Source organism: Idiotropiscis lumnitzeri, chromosome 3 (genome assembly GCF_059441095.1).
Source record: "Idiotropiscis lumnitzeri isolate Australia: NSW breed Sydney's pygmy pipehorse chromosome 3, RoL_Ilum_1.0, whole genome shotgun sequence".
NCBI lineage: Eukaryota > Metazoa > Chordata > Actinopteri > Syngnathiformes > Syngnathidae > Idiotropiscis > Idiotropiscis lumnitzeri.
Window position 1 is genome coordinate 17,836,291 of NC_142393.1, and position 17,623 is coordinate 17,853,913.

Consider the following 17,623-nt stretch of genomic DNA (forward strand, 5'->3'; position numbering starts at 1 on the left):
TAAACACCTATGTATGAATTATGAATGACCCAGATGATTTTCCTGGTTTAAAAATAAAATGTGGCACTTGAATGCAAATGTTTATCCACTCTTGGTGTATTATTTATACGAATACTGGACCAGGTAGGATACCTCTCATTACGTCAGCAATAGCCTCGGTGAGAATATTCCTAAACGTTTGCACTTCCTATACAATCTGTCAATCTTGCGTTTCAAAACACAATATTATAACTCAGACGGTTTCTGCAAATTATCTAGATTGCTGTTTCTTCTTTAATTAAAACAATTTTCTAAGTAGTTTGGACTTGGACAAGTCTGTGATCTACTGTGTCATTTGAGTTCCATTCTGTTGTTTGAACATATTTATGTTCTAAACATCCCAAACTTCAACCTCAGCTCGCTCATGAAAGCATACATGAAGCTCACCATAAATTAAGGTTCGCACACTGTTGCTGTTTGCAAAACCACGCTGGTGAAGTAAACATTTAAAATAAGTGTTTGGCAGCATTCTTATGGTTGAGCGGCATCAAGAGCACAATATAAAGCCAACCACAGGCACCCTTGGTCAGACAGTTCTCCATAACTCAACATTATCTTGGAGCTAGCTTTCCATTAGCTAGCTAGCTGTTATCAATGTTAGCGTTTTGGTCTACACATTTCATTTTACATTTGACATTTTTATACCTTCATATTTTTTTCATCATTAGTTTAGTGGAGTTTTTATTGTGTGTTTTGTTTAATAAATGTTTGATTGGTTGAAGTAGAGTCACCAAAGGTGTAGTGGTACATCTGCCTGACTTGTGTGCGGGGAGCGTGGGTTCGGTTCCCACTTGGTGACAGTTCTAAATGTTAATTGTAGATCATATCATATGTAAAAGGGTACCAGGTGGCAGAAAAGTGATGGACTAGTGCTGACCTGAACTGAAACGATGACGTTGCGTCTTAGCATTCTCACAACCTCCCTGAGCATTCCTTGGTCCATGGTGAGCAACATCAGACATGCAAACAACTTGTTGAGATATAAATTACATTAGACGTTCTGTCTCCCTTGGAAGCAGATTTACCTCACGTAGTATCTTATATTTAACTGCCATTTCCCACATTCAGATTAAGGCGGTAAAGAATTCAAGCCATTTAGCTTGTTGCTCTGCCTTGGTCAAATGATGTGGAAGGGTTTGTTTACTAGTGATTTAATTGGAGAAAGAGAGCACGTGGTGTCATGGTGAAATGTGAGCATAGATCGTGTTTTGGTTCTACTGTACTTTATGCAAATTATCGCGCATTATTCACTTGAATGAAGGGAATATCCCATTTGAAATCCTTCCAAAAGTATGACCAGCAGTTATTTAATAAGTGGTGTCACAATTCCCTACACAACATGTTACATAACCAATCTGATCCGACCAGTGGGCCTACCGTTCATTTTCTGTCCACTTGTACTAAGAGCCGTTGTACGCAGCTGGTAGTGGGCAATGCCAACAAGCAGGCAGCTGTCCAAACAATGACCAGGCTCGAGAGCCGAGTCGGAGCATCGGGATCATGGAAAAAGTGCGCAAACAACTTAGTGACTTTGTTACCAAGGAGTTACCTCAGAAACAAAAAAAAAACTCTTGTGCAGAAGTAGATGAACTAAAAAGATGTTTCACGCACAGAGAGACTGCACTCGTTCACTTCTGGATACCTGCCCTTGTTTCCAGAAAAACACATCTCAGCATGCATACTGTCCGTGTATGAGAGTGCTCAAATTCAGTCTTTGCTGTGTCACGCCAGGATCAACCATTGTAGGATCCATAAAACTGTGGTTGGCCTGTCTGCCTCAAAATTCAGACGTTGGGGGTTTGAAACTTGGATCGCAGCTTCCTGTGTGTGTGGGGTTCTCCCTTGTGCTTGTGTTACTCAGGCCTTCTCCCACATTAAAAAAAACACGATAGTTAGGTTCATTGAAGACTCTAAATTGCTCATATGATTAGTGATTTTTGATTTTGACCAGTCGTCCAAAATCACCAACTCACCTGCAACTATTATGAGGACAAAGGCTGTTGAAAATGGGTGGCTGTTCGCTACCTTTGCTTTTAACTAAACTCACACACACACGCACGCACACCCCCACACACCCCCGCACACATACCCACACACACACATTTCGGATTACGTTGTGGTATGAGTGGGAACCACAGGGATTATTATTTTAAGACTGTTACACAAGCAAAGGTAAAACAGGCAGGAGTTGTGGGTGAATGTTCATACAAGCTAATGCCAGTATGTCTTATACGTCTTAATTGATTATTGGTTATTTTGATGACCTTGCAATTAGTTAAAAAATAAAATAAAAATTAAAACGAATAAATGTATGAAATTGTATCTGTTTTTGAAATTTTGGTAAAAAGAAATGTTTTATTTAGACTAACTGGAATATTTAATAAGTATGATTATATGTCACCCTTTTTTCAATCTGTCATTTCCACATATCCACGGCACGCTGTGGACACTGTTTCATTCCACGCATGCACATTGGTCCTCATCAATTAACACACTGCATGCATATCGTATTTATATTCCAAATAGCGAACCCAGAGAAATACACGAAAAAAAATAAGGGTGACCAAATCATGTGCTGGTGACTAACTGAGAAAATTTGTAGCGGTGTGAATTGGCTTGAATATGGTCACAGTGTCAGAGACAACAGTGTTCTTTGATGCACTCCCTCCAACGACTGGATGAGCTCTTGGTGTATGCCGGCGGTGTTTCTAATTGTACTTTGTTTGTGTGCGACTAGTCAGGGAAGGGGGAGCCTCACGTCTTCAAGGAGAAGACCTTTAAGAAGCGGCGTCAGTGCACCGTGTGTCACCAGAACGTGGACAACGTAGGCTCCTTCTGCAGAGGTAATGCACGCTTTTTATAAACTGACATGCTGGACTCATTGTAAAAGGTCACCATTAGCCAAAGTCACAGCGCATAACAAGGAGACGTTTATTAAACACTTACATCATTCTGTAAAGCCTGACAGTACATGGACAAGAGCCAACAACTTGAGCTTGTTTTCATTTGTATTCAGAAGGAATTCCAATTTTCAGGACTACATTCCCTAGCTTTGTAGCATGACTCAATATTTTTTGGCAATTAGACGTTACGATGTCCATTTTGATTGTTATGAAGTAATGCTTAACCTCTGATTTCTTATTAGACCAATGGAGCTGTGTTTTTATTTTTTCTTTCTGTGTGCCCCCGTTCCCTTCTCAGTATGCAAGACAGCCAGTCACAGGAAGTGCGAGAGCAAGGTAAGATTCAAATTGGCAATTTGAGAACTTTTGTGTGTGTATATTGCAATAACATCTTGCACATTTTAATACTCAAATGAGCAGTAACTGGGGTGGGGAACCTCTGGCCTGTGGACTATATGAAATTTTAAGTCATTCAATACTCAAATACAACTTAATATCCATCCATTATCAGTACCGCTTCTCCTCACAAGGGTTGCAGTGAGTCCCCCATGCATTGAATGCATATTTTTTTAATCGTGAATATGTAATATCAATGAGCATAGTAGGTGCATTATTTGCACAATAAACTGTTAGAATTGAGCACAGTGGGTGCAGGAGTCTCAAGACGTGCGCTAATGCAGTAGCCGCCCTGTCACATTCCTCAGAAAGAGCTGCAAGCTCGTTCCAAAGCCGCCCTGCTGCCTCTGTGAAAGGCTCATTGATGGAGGGATGCTCTAATGAATAGACAACGTTGAGTTGGGGATGGCGATGAGGGGCGGGGCTTGTGGCAGCCATGCTTGGAGTGGGTAAGAGTGGGTAGGTAGCGTCTGGTAGCCGTCGAAAGTCCAAGTCTGTCTCCTCTTTTTGCTGAATTGAGAAATTCTCCACAACAGACAGAAAATAGATCTTTATTATTCATAAAGAATTTAAAAAGTGATTGTATTCCTCTCGCTTCAGTTTACATTATGCTTTTTTGAAAATATTTTTAATAAACTTTTTGCTGGAACAATTTAAATATATTTTTGGAGAAAATCAACATGGCATTTTATTAGCTGAGAATTCCCTGTGAATTGACTGGTCTTTTAACCTGTGTTCTAACCTTTTTTTTACTGCCAGCTGCGTGCTGTTATCAAGTTAAATATAATATTTTACCTTTTTATAATGCTTTTATAGTATTTTATGGATATATAAAATTAAAAAATCCCCATAGAATTGGTGATTTTGTGAGTTAACTTAAAAGACAAAGGCTCAGTGTTTGCTGTCCTGACTTTTTTCCGCTCCCTGGTGCATCACAGCTGATTCAAATGATCAGATAATCAGCAAGATCTGCAAAAGCTGAATAATGAGCTTGAGCATTTAAATCAGGTGTGTTGCTGCAGGGAGAGAGGAAAAAAAGGCAGGACCTTGCAGAGCTGGGAAATCCATGCCCAAAAACCCCTCCCACAGTTTGGCTTTAGCCGCAGGTGTTTCTACTTAACAGACAGGTTAATGAACTCGTTTTCCTGCGACTGAGTAGAAGCACTTGTGGCTGAAGCCAAACTGTGGCAATTTTTTTAACTTTCTGGACCTGGATTTGACACCTCTGCATGCATGCCTAACGCGGTATCCCGGACAAATGTAGTTGAGATTCAGTCCGGCAGGATGTTTTGTGATAAGCTGCACTGTAATTGTTCTACACATGCATGTTCCATGATGGTATTCATCACAGTTGGATGGTCAGGAAAGGAGCGGTCGGATGTGGCTAGGCGAGTGGCCCGTGCGCTCCATCTCTAACCTCGAAAGAGGGTAGGAAGTGAGGTATTCAGGTTAATTTTAGTGTAGGTACAGGTTGCGGGTCCAAGACCTTATTTTCATTCTGGTTATGGATTGAGTTAAACAGCTGTTGCAAGTGTGATAAGTTCAAGGTGTTTCCTTTCTTTCACTTCATTCCCATTTGGCAGAACCTTGACATATGAACTTGCAGTATACTGTATGTGTGTGTGGACACATCTGGATGCCTGCCACCTTTACATCCTGCTTCTAATTGTAACTTTGGTCACTTATCTTTCTTTCTAACATTTTCCCTCTAGCTGTTAAGTATCATGGCTGTCCAGTCTCACAAAAACATTCAAACATTTGCTTTGCCCACCATGTCGACAGGGTGCAGCTGGTTCATCTTTATTATCTTAAAACATACAGCTCTTAACTTTATATTGGGATTGCTTCTCTTCTGAGAACAGAACCACCTTATCTTGATCCCGAGTGGAAAATTGGCATCCAGTAGGCCTGCCGCATGAGGCCCAGGGGCAAAGATGTGGAGAGAAGTTTGGAACAAGACAATGAGAGAAACAGGGAGGAGGGAAGAGTGGAACAGTGGGAGAAGGAAGGATTAAGTTTTGTGAAATGCAACCTTTGACAAGTTGACTGGCCCGTCTGCATAATTGGGAAAGAGTGGGAATTTCCGCTGGCCTAACAGAGAACTTCATCAAAAGCTCTTTTTCACTGCCTGTAAAAAGAAAGAAGCAGTTTGTGCCTTTTTATTTTTTCTCTGTCATTATTCTGCTTAAAAGTCACAGACACAAATCGGGGAGCAAAGTCAACCCGTCTTATTTTCTGTTCTTGGAGGTGTCTCTGAACAGCAACAGAGGCATGCAGGGCACCACCTTTGTTTGATGTTAACATCTGTAACTCAAATCGCTCACTCAATTGCGATGAAAACGTATTATAAGTATTTTATGCATTACACAATATTGGGAAACAAACTTTGTCACTTTAGTATGATTGCCACTCATGAGCGTTGCTGTATTTTGAGTAAAAAGCACTTGTGGAAAACTGCTGCCTTCTGTTGTGGTGCTAATGGGACAATGTAAAAAAAAAAAAGGTCTGCTAAACTAAACAGTGGATGAAAAATTCGAGTTATAATCTGCCCAGCAAACTATCTCAGCACAACGGGATATCTGGATTAAAGAGACCTTTGGTTGCCGTCCTACATCACAAGTTCAAACTGTAGATATCAGAGTCACATAGAGAGTCACATGCTCGCTGGCTGACTGAAGAACTTGTCGAGCTATTAGGAACAACATCCTTATTAATTCTATACGGAACATAAACGTAATGTGAAAGAACAAATAGCGTTTTTTGATTCTTCAATGGTCGACATAATGAACAGAATTGCAGAGTATATTATGGGTTGACTCACCACTTGGCATCGTGCTCATTCTACTAAACTATTCCCGCCAGCTTTTTTTTTTTTTGGCTCCTCTCGTTTTAATGTCAACAATATAGCAATAAACTCTTTGTTTATGTCTTCATGTATTTAAAAATCAACCCAAAACATGTCATGTTCAAAGAACAGTCTAGAAGATTTATGACCGTAAATGGAGTGCGTCCACGTAATTCCAATTCCTGCTGTCTTTTTTTGCGTCGTCCATGTGCATTTATCTTTTAAGTCCTGTAAGCCACAGTATTTGTGAGCTACATTCGACAAGTGATGTGTTCAGGCATTTTTATATGAAAAAAGTAGGTGGCAACCATCTACGCTGGCTACAATATCTTCTTTTACTGTCAAATGCACATTCGCTACAAGTGCCACTACTTGTTGCTAAGCAGAGTTCAAATAGCTCAAACGTAACTGCTCCATAAAACAATGGAAATGAAAGGTCACCTCCACTAGGTTGCCACACACTCAGAAAAAAATTCGATACACTTGACATACAACATAAACAAAACTAACTTAGCATCTGTGAGACAGCTTTGTGTGTAGTATACACGTCATATAAATCACTACATCGCATTAGATACCAAAATAAACATTGGAAGGAAAGAAAAAAAGGTACCAACTACTGGATCTTGTGTAATCCAAAAAACAAATTAGTGGGATAGCAAATGGTAGGGGCTTCAGAACCCGATGATAAGGGTGCTTGTGGTCACAGTTGCCTTCCCAAACCAAAAGTCAAAAGTCGAGTGCAGCCTAGAGAGGCAAAACACAGTCAGGTGAGGAAGCGATGATGCCATGGGATGATGAATGAATAAAAAAAAAAAAAAAAAAACATGCTTCATGTACACTCTTGGGTATTCCCATCATGCAGCTGAGCCAACACACCCGCCTCCATGTCCCATTGGACATCCTTTGCTGCTCAAATAATACCTCTGATGTGATGGTGTACATGGCCGAGTGGTCTAAGGCGCCGCGTTCAGGACCCAGTCTCCCCCGGAGGCCTGGGTTCAAATCTCAAATTTCCCCATTGTGGGACTAATAAAGGGAATATTATTATTATTATTATTATGTAATCCGTGACTCTTTGACCCTTCTGACTGTTTAAACACGAGACACATTTTACTTACATCCCTCTCTCAATCTTTCTAACATCCTTCTCGTGTTTCACTTTTCAGCAAGCGAACGTAGGAGTCCAGTTGTGGTGTCACTCATGATGAATCTCTAGTTTACTTTATGTGGCCTTGAGTGCAGCTAACCCCCCCCCCCCCCCCCGCAGCTGGCCCTGTACCCCCCCCACCATTTATTCCTGTAGTCATGTGAGTGAGTCATTTAGGATAACACAAACCAAATGTCATGTAGCAGGGTGCTAATGTCTGTCTCTGCTGTAGATCAACCAGCAGAGACAACTGCGCTGTCACAGACGCTTCTTATGATTGCAGAGATAGGCTGACATGTTTTGTGTGTGTGTGCGTGTTGGTGGTGATTTTGACATGAGACACACTGCGTGACTTTGCCAAGGTCCGACTTGGTCCAATGTGTACTTATACGTGTGAGTGTGTTCATTGGCCTGTTCTTATAGGAATTTAGGAGGATTTTGCAAAGCAAAACGGGTTACTTTTATACGTCCAGTTGTGTCGTAGAACCAACAATGACACCAACTCAAAGAACAAAACTAAAATTCATGAATTTTCTATGCCACTAGTCTTGTTTAGAGTCCGAGGGAACTTGGCAGACAAACATTTGTCACCAGTCAATCAGAGGGCACGTATAGGAACGGACAAACTTCCACACTCATTTTCACACTGTCAATGCATGGCGCATATTTATTACATTTGATACTTAAATTTAAGCCCAAAAAAAAAAAAAACATCAGAGAAATGAATGAAGTTATGATTGTCTTATCCTTTAAACATGGTGCAGGCTGATGGGAGCTGCAGCTGTGGAAAAGGGGGAGGGAGGATGTGATGATTTTTTGAAGAAGTGTGGGTATCTGAATGTTCTTATCAAGATGAGGATCTCAGTCAGGGAGATGTCATGGACGGCGGCTGAAGCACAAAGGTTAGCGAGGGAGGAAAGGAGTGAAAAGATTGTTTGCTCCACAGGGTGTTTACATTGTTAATCCTGACTCTTGTCTTCCTGTTTTGTTTTATTTACCCACGCTTATTTATGTACTGGCTTTCCAGCTTTGAGTTCTTGTTTAGCGAGGGTAATGCCGGTCGTATGGGAAAGCTGATGTTTTCATCAGTGTGCGCTTTGTGTGTGTGGCCTTCCACACGCACATGTGCAAGCAGGAACATGTGTGCATTCTTGTTTTTTGGACCTCCATCGGCATGCTCGCTGTGGGCATTTCTCTTTATCTGTGCATTGACCCAGCTCCGTAACGTGGAATTGCATTCCACTTGGCCGTTAAGGCTCCTCCTCAATGACTCGTGTGACCTAAGATATGCTCGGCCTTCCTCTCAGCTGCTCGGAAAGGTTGATTTCTTTCCTTTCGGAGCCAAAGGATAGTGTGGGAAACAGAGCTAAACACAATTCGGTCCTCAAGGGCCGCTGTGCTGCCTGAAAAACAGGCGGGACAGCGGCCCTTGAGGACCGGAGCTGAACATGCCTGCTTAAGATGGAAGAAGAATAAGTCATTAAAAGAATAAGTCATGGCTTCCTGCGAGTATCTCAGCTTTGTGTTCACGCAAACTGGTCCACATTTCACACAGAAACAAAAAAATTGCGCATTAAGTGAGACACAAATCTTATTTACTTCATACTTTTTTGTTTGGTAATGTGCCATAATAATTATCGACTGTAAGATGGGTGTCTTGGCTCAATAAAAGTTGTGAAACACCGCTCTGAGTCCCAGGTATAAGTTTTTCATCCGTAGGTGTTGGTTTTGCTTATCCATGGCCCTGAAGTCCTCCAGTGTTTTTCAGCGAGCTCTTTTCTCAGGCACGCACCTTGACATGCTTGTTAGAGTTATGAGGTGCGCTTTGAATGCTTGACGAGGTCACTCTTAGTGCTGCCATAAAAAGACTTGTGCAAAAAAGACATCAACTATTATTATTTTATTTATTTTTGCCAATTGACTGCAATAAGTTATTTGTTTTGCCTATTCCACAAAAGTAAAAAAAATGGGGTTATTACCTTACCTAAGGATTTCAGATACTGTTAATCATGAAAAATGATCATTTCATAAAATATTATAAAAATATGATTGTATTATTTATAGTGCAGTAACCTCAAGGGCTCATCATAACCCACTGCTGGGATCTTATTTCAAAACTGAAATTTCCAATTGAATGAATCCATTCCATAGTCAAAGCGTTAATTACCAAGTTATCAAGACAATATTAAATTTTATATTTTGATGATTCATCAACAGCACGACATAGCATTCATGGTGCGAGAATGTGTTGCTTTTTTAAATCCAAAGAACATCATTATAGGTAAAAGTTTTAAGGCGGAGAGTTTTCACTGTAGTTGAGTTAGTGCTTTATCTGGATAATCTCTGGTATTTGTTGTGCATTACAGCTGCCATGTCTGTAGCCTTTTATAGCTCATGTCACATCTGTTCCCCCACCGTTTTTCTCTCAATCATGGCCACAATTCTCGGAACTTATTACAAGTTAAACCTCTCTGTGGTTTGTGCACATCACAGCTCGCCCTCTGATGATTGCGAGGATGAAAGCACGCGGGGGTCTCAGGCAGCTCCGACTCTCATTGTTGATTTGGTGCAGCTTTCATCAGTGTGCTGTGATTGGCCTTCCCAAAGGAGTTGGAGGAATGGCGAGGCAATTAGGCCTAAAGCCAGCCATCAAGGCAAATTCTGTGTTCTTATGAGGATGGTGACAGGGTCTAGTCGGGGACCAGGAAAATGACACAAGTAACTCATATTATACCAGCATCATGCTCAGCAAGATTTTTTTAAATTTTTTTTGCAAAGTCATCTGCTTCTATTTACCCAGAATAACTTTCTCTCCCTTACAAGTTGTAAGAGCAAGCATGTGAAATTCTAAAAAGTTGTTAACATCACAGTCAAATAATTGACTCACTTGTTCAGTTTTAAGCAAAATATAAACACAAAATGACTCTGTTGTGTTGCCAAATACGAGTTAAATTGATTAGCTTAAGATAAAGCACAGAAATAGCAAGAAAAGCTTGGCTAGGCTTGGTTCATTTGAAAACGAAAATCGTTTCAGATCCAAGTAAGCTCAAAAGTGACATTTTAAAAATATTGGCTGTAATAATATGAAACAAAAAAAAAATCAACACATTAGCGGCACTTTATCTCCTTAAAACAGGGGCGTCAAACTCATTTTCGGCACAAGTCACATTGTAGTTATAGTTTCTTTGGAAGGCCCTTATGACTATGAACCGAAATAAATGTCTGATTGCCTCATGTTGCAAAGTACTTGGACTCAGCAAATTGATGAATAATTAATTTTTAAATCAGAGGCCAGTAAAAACGGATGTCAAAAGCTATGATTTTCCAATTAACTTACTGACTTACTTGCTACTTACCATAAATAAAAATGCTGTTCCCATTTTGAAAGCTTAAGTCAAGGTACCACTGTTCTTTGAAAAGTTTGACCAAAACCTGGAAGGCTAGAGGAAGTTAAATGGAGAGGAAGCTTTTTTTTGTGTGTGGAATTGATTTAAAAAAAACGAGGAAGGAAGTATTTGAAGGAGAGCGGGCGATGGGAGGTGCTGTGAAAAGAGGAAAAGAGGAGGGGAGGGGAAGATGTCCGGAAAAGGTTGGGCGCTTAAAGAGGAAGGATAGAGTGATAAGACATTAGAAATTTGAAGAAAATATGACCTCAAATGAAGAGACACATAAAGGCGTACAAAGAGAAGGGATGGGTGGAGGTCTATTGGCAGGAAGTTTCTGCGTAAGCATTGGCTTGAGGAGATGGAATCTGGTGTGGTGTTTTTGTTGTGGTTTAACAGCCACCCTCTGCCTGGCCCTTTCACGGGGCACCCACCGGAGAACAACACTCGGTTTCTGGCTCTTTAAAAAGCCAGTACAAAAGGTGAATCAAGGGTGACAGGGGTAAATCCCGACTCGAGCATAGCCCGAGTCATGCTGCAGGGTACGCACTGGATAGCTGTAGTCATAACAACTGGAAATTTGAAACACCCTGAACTGTATCCATGTGGCCTCGTTCCAGGCTCGGGAGAGGGAAGAGAAATGCTTTCCTCTTGAAAGAAGCAGCTTGGATTGCTGCAGTTCCCAACTATTCCACCAATTTATAATGACTGGATTGATTGTGACCATCCATGAAGGTGTGATTTTTGTTTGGTTTTATTTCGTTTTTGTGGGGAATCTGGGATATGTCGGGAATGTCCGCTGGCTGGAGTGTGCGAAAGGTGAATAATAAAGGGAAGGCAAGGGCGATGACAGAAAGAAATGTCAGCAGGAGGAATTTAATGAAGGCCCATGTAATGATTGAAAAATGCATAAGCAATAAATATAATTTTTTATGCATTTTTATAAAAAAATTATAAATATATATATTTATAAAAATAAATAAATAAATAAATAATAAAAGAAATATAAACTGAACCCCGGACTGTGAAGCGGACTATATTAGCTGTTCCCAGATGGACTCCCAAATGATTATCATGGCCAACCCCACCTCTTACCTTGATCCAGAGCGTGTATGCATGAAGACCATTGTTTTTCGTTTGAAAAATAGTTGCTGGAGGGGTGGGAAACGTTGAAAAATTATAGTGGCGATTTTGCGAAGTGTACAACACCAAACACAAGTACCGTAGTTCCTCTTCAGGGGTGCACATTACAAAAGTTCTTAAAGGAGCCCCGGAGGTTGTTGCTTGTTACACATTTTTCCCCAACCTCACTGGATGAGCTAAAAGACTTACAGTCAGTAGCGGTTCCTGATGTTCGGTCACCACCAAGAACTCGTCTGTTGTGCTGCCCTGGTAGAAAACATTTCGGCAAAATGCTTGCAAAAAAGTCTAGCAGCTATGTTGGCTTTTTACAAAACGGAAAATAATCAATTGCCTGTTTAATGTCATTCAGGCGTTCACTGGAGGGAGTGCTGTTGGATTTCAGATCCAAGATGCTGGAGCACGCCACATTTTATCCCTGAAAATGGCTTTCATATGCTGCTACAGACTCATAAATAGATTTCAAGATTTTTTTTGGACCGTTCAAAAGCTCGCAAAAGAAAAAGACTTGATCCAGTGAGAAAGGCAAAAGAGACGTAAGAGCCAAGCCTAAAGTTATATGGTCAAAATTTGGATTCAGGCAGGGAATGAGAAAAGCACCACGAATCCACAACATGGAACAAGAACAGAGATGAGTTTCCCAGTGGGGATGGAAGGCCATCAATTCTCAGACTGAGTCATGAACACACACTTATTTGACAATCACACCCGGATCTGGTTCTGGATTTAGCTCATTATCTGTCCCTCTGCCTTCCTGTTGATTCTTGCTGTTACTGTACAAGCAACAAGCATGCCTTCATGCTTGTGTGGTGATCAACCCTCGCCCCCCACTAGTTTGGGGCCTGTGAGACTTCCTTTGTGTGCAGAAGTAGATATACACAAGCCCTTGCCCTTTTCCTGTGTCCAAATAAACAATCCAAAAACAGCCGCATGATGAAGGAGATGCCTCCTGTTCATGTTTTTATCCCCTCGTGCATTGCATCCGTTACGTAAGCGTGACTGTGCCGCTACCTTCCTACCTTCCTCATTAAGACAGCTGTCCAAAGCTCCGCCTTCCTTTGGTCACAGGTCAATGACGTGAAGATGAACTAAAGACCAGAGAATTACATGCCATACAATCTCAATTTTCCTCTAGCTCAGGGGTGGGCAAACATTTTGATTGGCGGACCACAATGTGTTCTAAAATTTGACAGAGGGGCCGGAGCAGGAGCAGATGGATGGAGTATTTTGGTAACCTCACCTCATCGGAGGAAAAAAATACATTTAATTTTAAATGAACGTGAACAAAAGCATTACAACAATATATATGTATTTGAAAACCCACAGTATTTAGAAAATAAAACAATAACAAGGTTTATTCAATTAATTTTTTCAAGTTCGGCGGGACGCATGTGGCCCCCGGGCCGTAGTTTGCCCACGCCTGCCCTAGCTGCTTGATTGTCTTTACATATTTTAGAAACAGCATGAATCAGCCATTTTTCTTATGTTGTCAAGTGCGGCTATTCTCTAAAAAAACGTAATCTGTTTTCCTTTAAGATGCCACAAGATGGCGCCAAAAGAGCTAGCTAATAATATCAACGCAGTTATAGATGTCAAGAAAACGCGGAAGTGCAACTCGACTGAGAGACTAACATCGGTGTATGCCAGGGAGGAGATTAAAGAAGTTTAGCTCGAGTTGTTGGCAGAAATTACGGAGAGCCTTTGCCGTAATCGTTTGCTTTCGCAATAGCGATTAGAAAGCTGAAGCGTTTAAAAATAAATGGCATTTACGCATTTATTTTGCGGGATAATCTTTGAAATTGATTTTAAAAAATTGGGATCATAGTTTTAGTGTATTTGTGGTTTAAGAAATGAGTATAGGCAATAATTAATATTTTGAGGGGTCATCTGTTGTGGTCTGGTGTTTTAGCTACTGTATATAACAATTGATAGTTGATCACTTTGAATCGACTTAAAAATCCAGATGTTCTTCAGCAAAACGAACGTGTCTGTTATTCACATGTGGCTTCCCTTGTGTGTGTTTAGGTGACCACAGCATGCATCCCAGCTTCTGCCAATGACCTGGTAAGTCTCTCTCATGTGCTTGTATTTTCCTCAAAAGCGTTCTGTGTACAGCTACAGTACAATGTTTTTTTTTTTTTCAAAACCACTAAATGTTTTTCTTCCCTAAAGTCCTTCTGGGAAGGCGATCCCTCGGTCGGCCCAGTTTGAGTTCTGTTCATTTATGGTGCTCTGCAGGATTCCTGTCCTGAAGACAAATGTTGATGTGTTTAAGTAGTAATGTTTATCCATTAGAGAATCTGTTTGTTTAATTAACTTTTTTCTTTCCTTTTCTGCACCTCCCTCCTTTTCGCTTTCTTGTCCTTCCTCCTCTTTCTCACCCCTTTTTGCAACCACATTTACCCCCTTCTTATTCTTCATTGCTGGTATGTTTTCCTTTCTTGTTTTCCTTCCTTCCAAATTCTCCCATTTTGCTGTCATCTTTCCTCATTTGCTTCCAGCAGCGCAGAGGGACCGCTCCATCTCGAAATGCCCAACACCTGGTAAGCATCTTCATGTTCTCTCTCTATTTCTATAATTCTGCTGACAGGGGCCACGGGGCAGGTATAGCTCAAGTGGTATTGAAATCCCAGGTGACCTATGATTGTGTCAGTGGATGGATGAGGCTACACTGTAAAATATATTGCAGTGCACTCAATGGCAAAACATTTACTTTTTCCCTTTGCCATTTCCTCTGTTTCCCCCATTATTTTTTCATCTTGTGCCTGTCTTCAAAATGTCATCTGCATACACACGACAGCCAGTAAAGTGCTGACATTTCCAGGAAATAACAACCCTAATTTAGATCTACACTTAAGGATAAACTCATAGTTATTGTAATTTAGTCATTAAGATTCATATTCACGATGAAAAAGCAGGATGTGTATGGTAGTCGTTCATAAAAGGCAATGAACCATATTTGGGGCCTTAAACTATAACTTAACTATATCTTTGCTGCTGTAACACTTCAAATTTCCCCATTGTGGGACTAATAAAGGACATCTTTATCTTTATCTTTATCTTTAAGGGAGTGAAAAAGTGATATTTTAATATAATGGTGGAAAAGGAAGGAAACATATTTATGTGATTTTAAAACCAGTATTTTCTCCTAATTCACCACTTCAAAATGCTGAAAAAGTATCCATTGTGAATAAAATAAAATATTCATGTCTTTTTTTTCTTTTCTGTTAATTTTGAGCAAGTTAGCACTCATTTTAACAGCACACGACAGAATCGCATTTGCACAACACATGCGGACTCAAACTATCAAAGATCAAATTATGACTTGCATTTGAGATTAAAAACAACTTGAATTATTATTATTATTATTCTTTTTGGAAAAAATGTTTTCTCCATCTCAGTGTTCTTTTATTTAAGAACATTACATCGGGGATCATGGAGAGAATAGTCTCACAATACACCTATGTGAGCTCTATACCACTCTGCCATGTTGGCATTTTTCCTCTTAAATTGCTGTGATGAGCGCTATAGTCCTCAAACAATTTCATACTTTTAAGCTTGACAATATCACATTCACTTTCCTTTCTTAGGAAACTTCTGTTTCATTGTATTGTATTGTTTGAATTGTATTTTCTCTACAGGGCTCCACCAAGTCTTTGACTTACACCAAGCAGAGAAACACGCTGCCAAGGTAAAAGGTCATCTCATTCTTTCATTCATGACCGAGGCCGTTAGTTCTTTCCGACAAAGACAGGAATCTTTCTCTTGACTTTCTTCTACTTCTGTCTTGCACTTGTCTTGAATTACTCACTTCTCATTTATGATATAAGCTTTAATTTAAGCACATGTTGCTTTTTTTGGTTTTATAAATGGACATGTTCGTGCCACGCCGCCCCATACAACTTTCAGTCACCTCAAATCCCTCGACGTTCTGCAGGAGCTTCAGTGTGGACCGCGTGATGGAGCGAGTGATGGAGCGCCACTATGACTTTGACCTCACATACATCACGGAGAGGATCATTTCCGTCTTCTTCCCACCCAAGCTGGAAGAGCAGCGTTACCGCCTCAACCTGAAGGAAGTGGCCGCCATGCTCAAGTCCAAGCATCAAGACAAGTTTCTGGTGAGGAAAATGCAGCACGAAAATGATGACTATTTCTTCTATTTTTAATTTTTTTTAATGCATATCATATCTTCTACATACTGGCCATGACTTTAAGTTTCTAAATACAGTGAGCTCCAATACAAGAGTGATTTTCCTTTATGGAATGTTATTCATTGTTTCGCTAAATTTGAGCAAAATATTTGAAGAGCATCCCACAGTATTATAACGTCATATATCAATATCACACGATCAATCAAGATCTTTTTTTTTCCTCTTTCAGCTCCTTAATCTCTCCGAAAGGCGCCATGATATGAGCCGACTAAACCCAAAGGTAGTATGACGTGTAGAATTTCTCATTTCATCAACCTTTCATTAAACTCTCCATCTATCACATGATCCTTTCCTCTTCCTGTTTCCAACAACAGGTTCACGACTTTGGCTGGCCCGACCTCCATGCTCCGCCGCTGGACAAAATCTGCGCCATTTGCAAGGCCATGGAAACGTGGCTGGCTGCTGACCCCCAGCACGTGGTGGTCCTGCACTGCAAGGTCAGAGTTCATGGGTTTGCTGCATTTTTGTCAGACAGATGTTTTAGGTGTTTCCCGTGGTTATAAATTCTCTGGTGTATAAAAATCAATCTAGGGGCCATGGCAAAGAATCTTCAAATAATGATCATCCTGCAGCATACTTACACATAAGTATGCTTGATATATGAAAAGCTGTAGCAAGGGATGTGGACGCTAACATTGATGTTTAACCCGTGCATACCAGCATGTAAAGATTGTCAAATTTCCCTGGAGAAATGTTAAGGTTTCCTCTGCTGCCCAGAGACGAGCAGACAACAAAGGTAACCAAGCACTAAGCGGCTTGACTGGATGTTAATGGTTTTGGTCAGGCAGAATTTAAATCCGCAACCCAGGCCACGTCTGCGGCGTGCTGACGTTTCAGAGCCACGTGTAATTCTGCCCCAGCTATAGCTCACCCCAAAGAGCAGAGTAAACAAGATCTTCGTACGGGCAATGCCGAGCCCTTCACTGAGAAGTGCGCGCTGCCTAACAAGCTTTAATTTGTGAGTGCAGTGGTGCAACCTCCTGTCTGATATCTGGAGGGGTCACATTAGGAATTTGATGCTGGAATGTTCTTGGAATGCTTCAGGATGTTTGGAAGAGAAAATCATGGGGAGAGCTTGATAGTTGGAGAGTAATTGCGTGTTAAGTTATAAAATCTCTTAAACCCCAAACCATATGAGCAAAACTTATAAAACTTATGACAGAATATGATAGAAATATGTTTCACATTATTCTTTCTATTCTTCCTGCAGGGTAACAAAGGCAAAACAGGAGTGATCATTGCAGCCTACATGCACTACAGCAAGATCTCAGCAGGGTGAGTGTCTTAGACATCAAGCTTCAAGCTTGCGTTGTATATGATCAAACTTGATTAAAAAGAAAAAAAAAACATTTGTTGGCAGTACGTCAGCCTCACAGGTTCACTGAAAAAAAAAAGAAGAGTTTGTTGAATTTTCTTAAAAATTGTATGGACATTGGCTGCACCCATTAAAATGCTTGACCAACATAAATATTGCACAAATTAAAATCATACCCATATTGGTGAAACTTGCGTACTACTTGTCAAACAAGTGTAAAAAAACCAAGTTAAGAGAC

General features: G+C 40.5%; 1 protein-coding gene across 6 annotated transcripts in view; it reads left to right on the forward strand.

The window, feature by feature from the left end:
- tns2a (tensin 2a) overlaps positions 1 to 17,623 on the forward strand; it is a 42,592-nt gene that overhangs the window by 12,683 nt on the left and 12,286 nt on the right. For 5 of the 6 annotated variants that reach the window (XM_088289508.1, XM_088289511.1, XM_088289509.1 and 2 more), the window contains exons 2-10: positions 2,777 to 2,882; positions 3,241 to 3,278; positions 13,882 to 13,920; positions 14,358 to 14,399; positions 15,498 to 15,547; positions 15,794 to 15,977; positions 16,240 to 16,290; positions 16,385 to 16,507; positions 17,281 to 17,345. In XM_088289508.1, coding sequence (XP_088145634.1) covers positions 2,777 to 2,882; positions 3,241 to 3,278; positions 13,882 to 13,920; positions 14,358 to 14,399; positions 15,498 to 15,547; positions 15,794 to 15,977; positions 16,240 to 16,290; positions 16,385 to 16,507; positions 17,281 to 17,345 — 698 coding nt within the window. The remainder of the gene's footprint in view (positions 1 to 2,776; positions 2,883 to 3,240; positions 3,279 to 13,881; positions 13,921 to 14,357; positions 14,400 to 15,497; positions 15,548 to 15,793; positions 15,978 to 16,239; positions 16,291 to 16,384; positions 16,508 to 17,280; positions 17,346 to 17,623) is intronic. The other variant, XM_088289510.1, reaches the window with a different exon arrangement.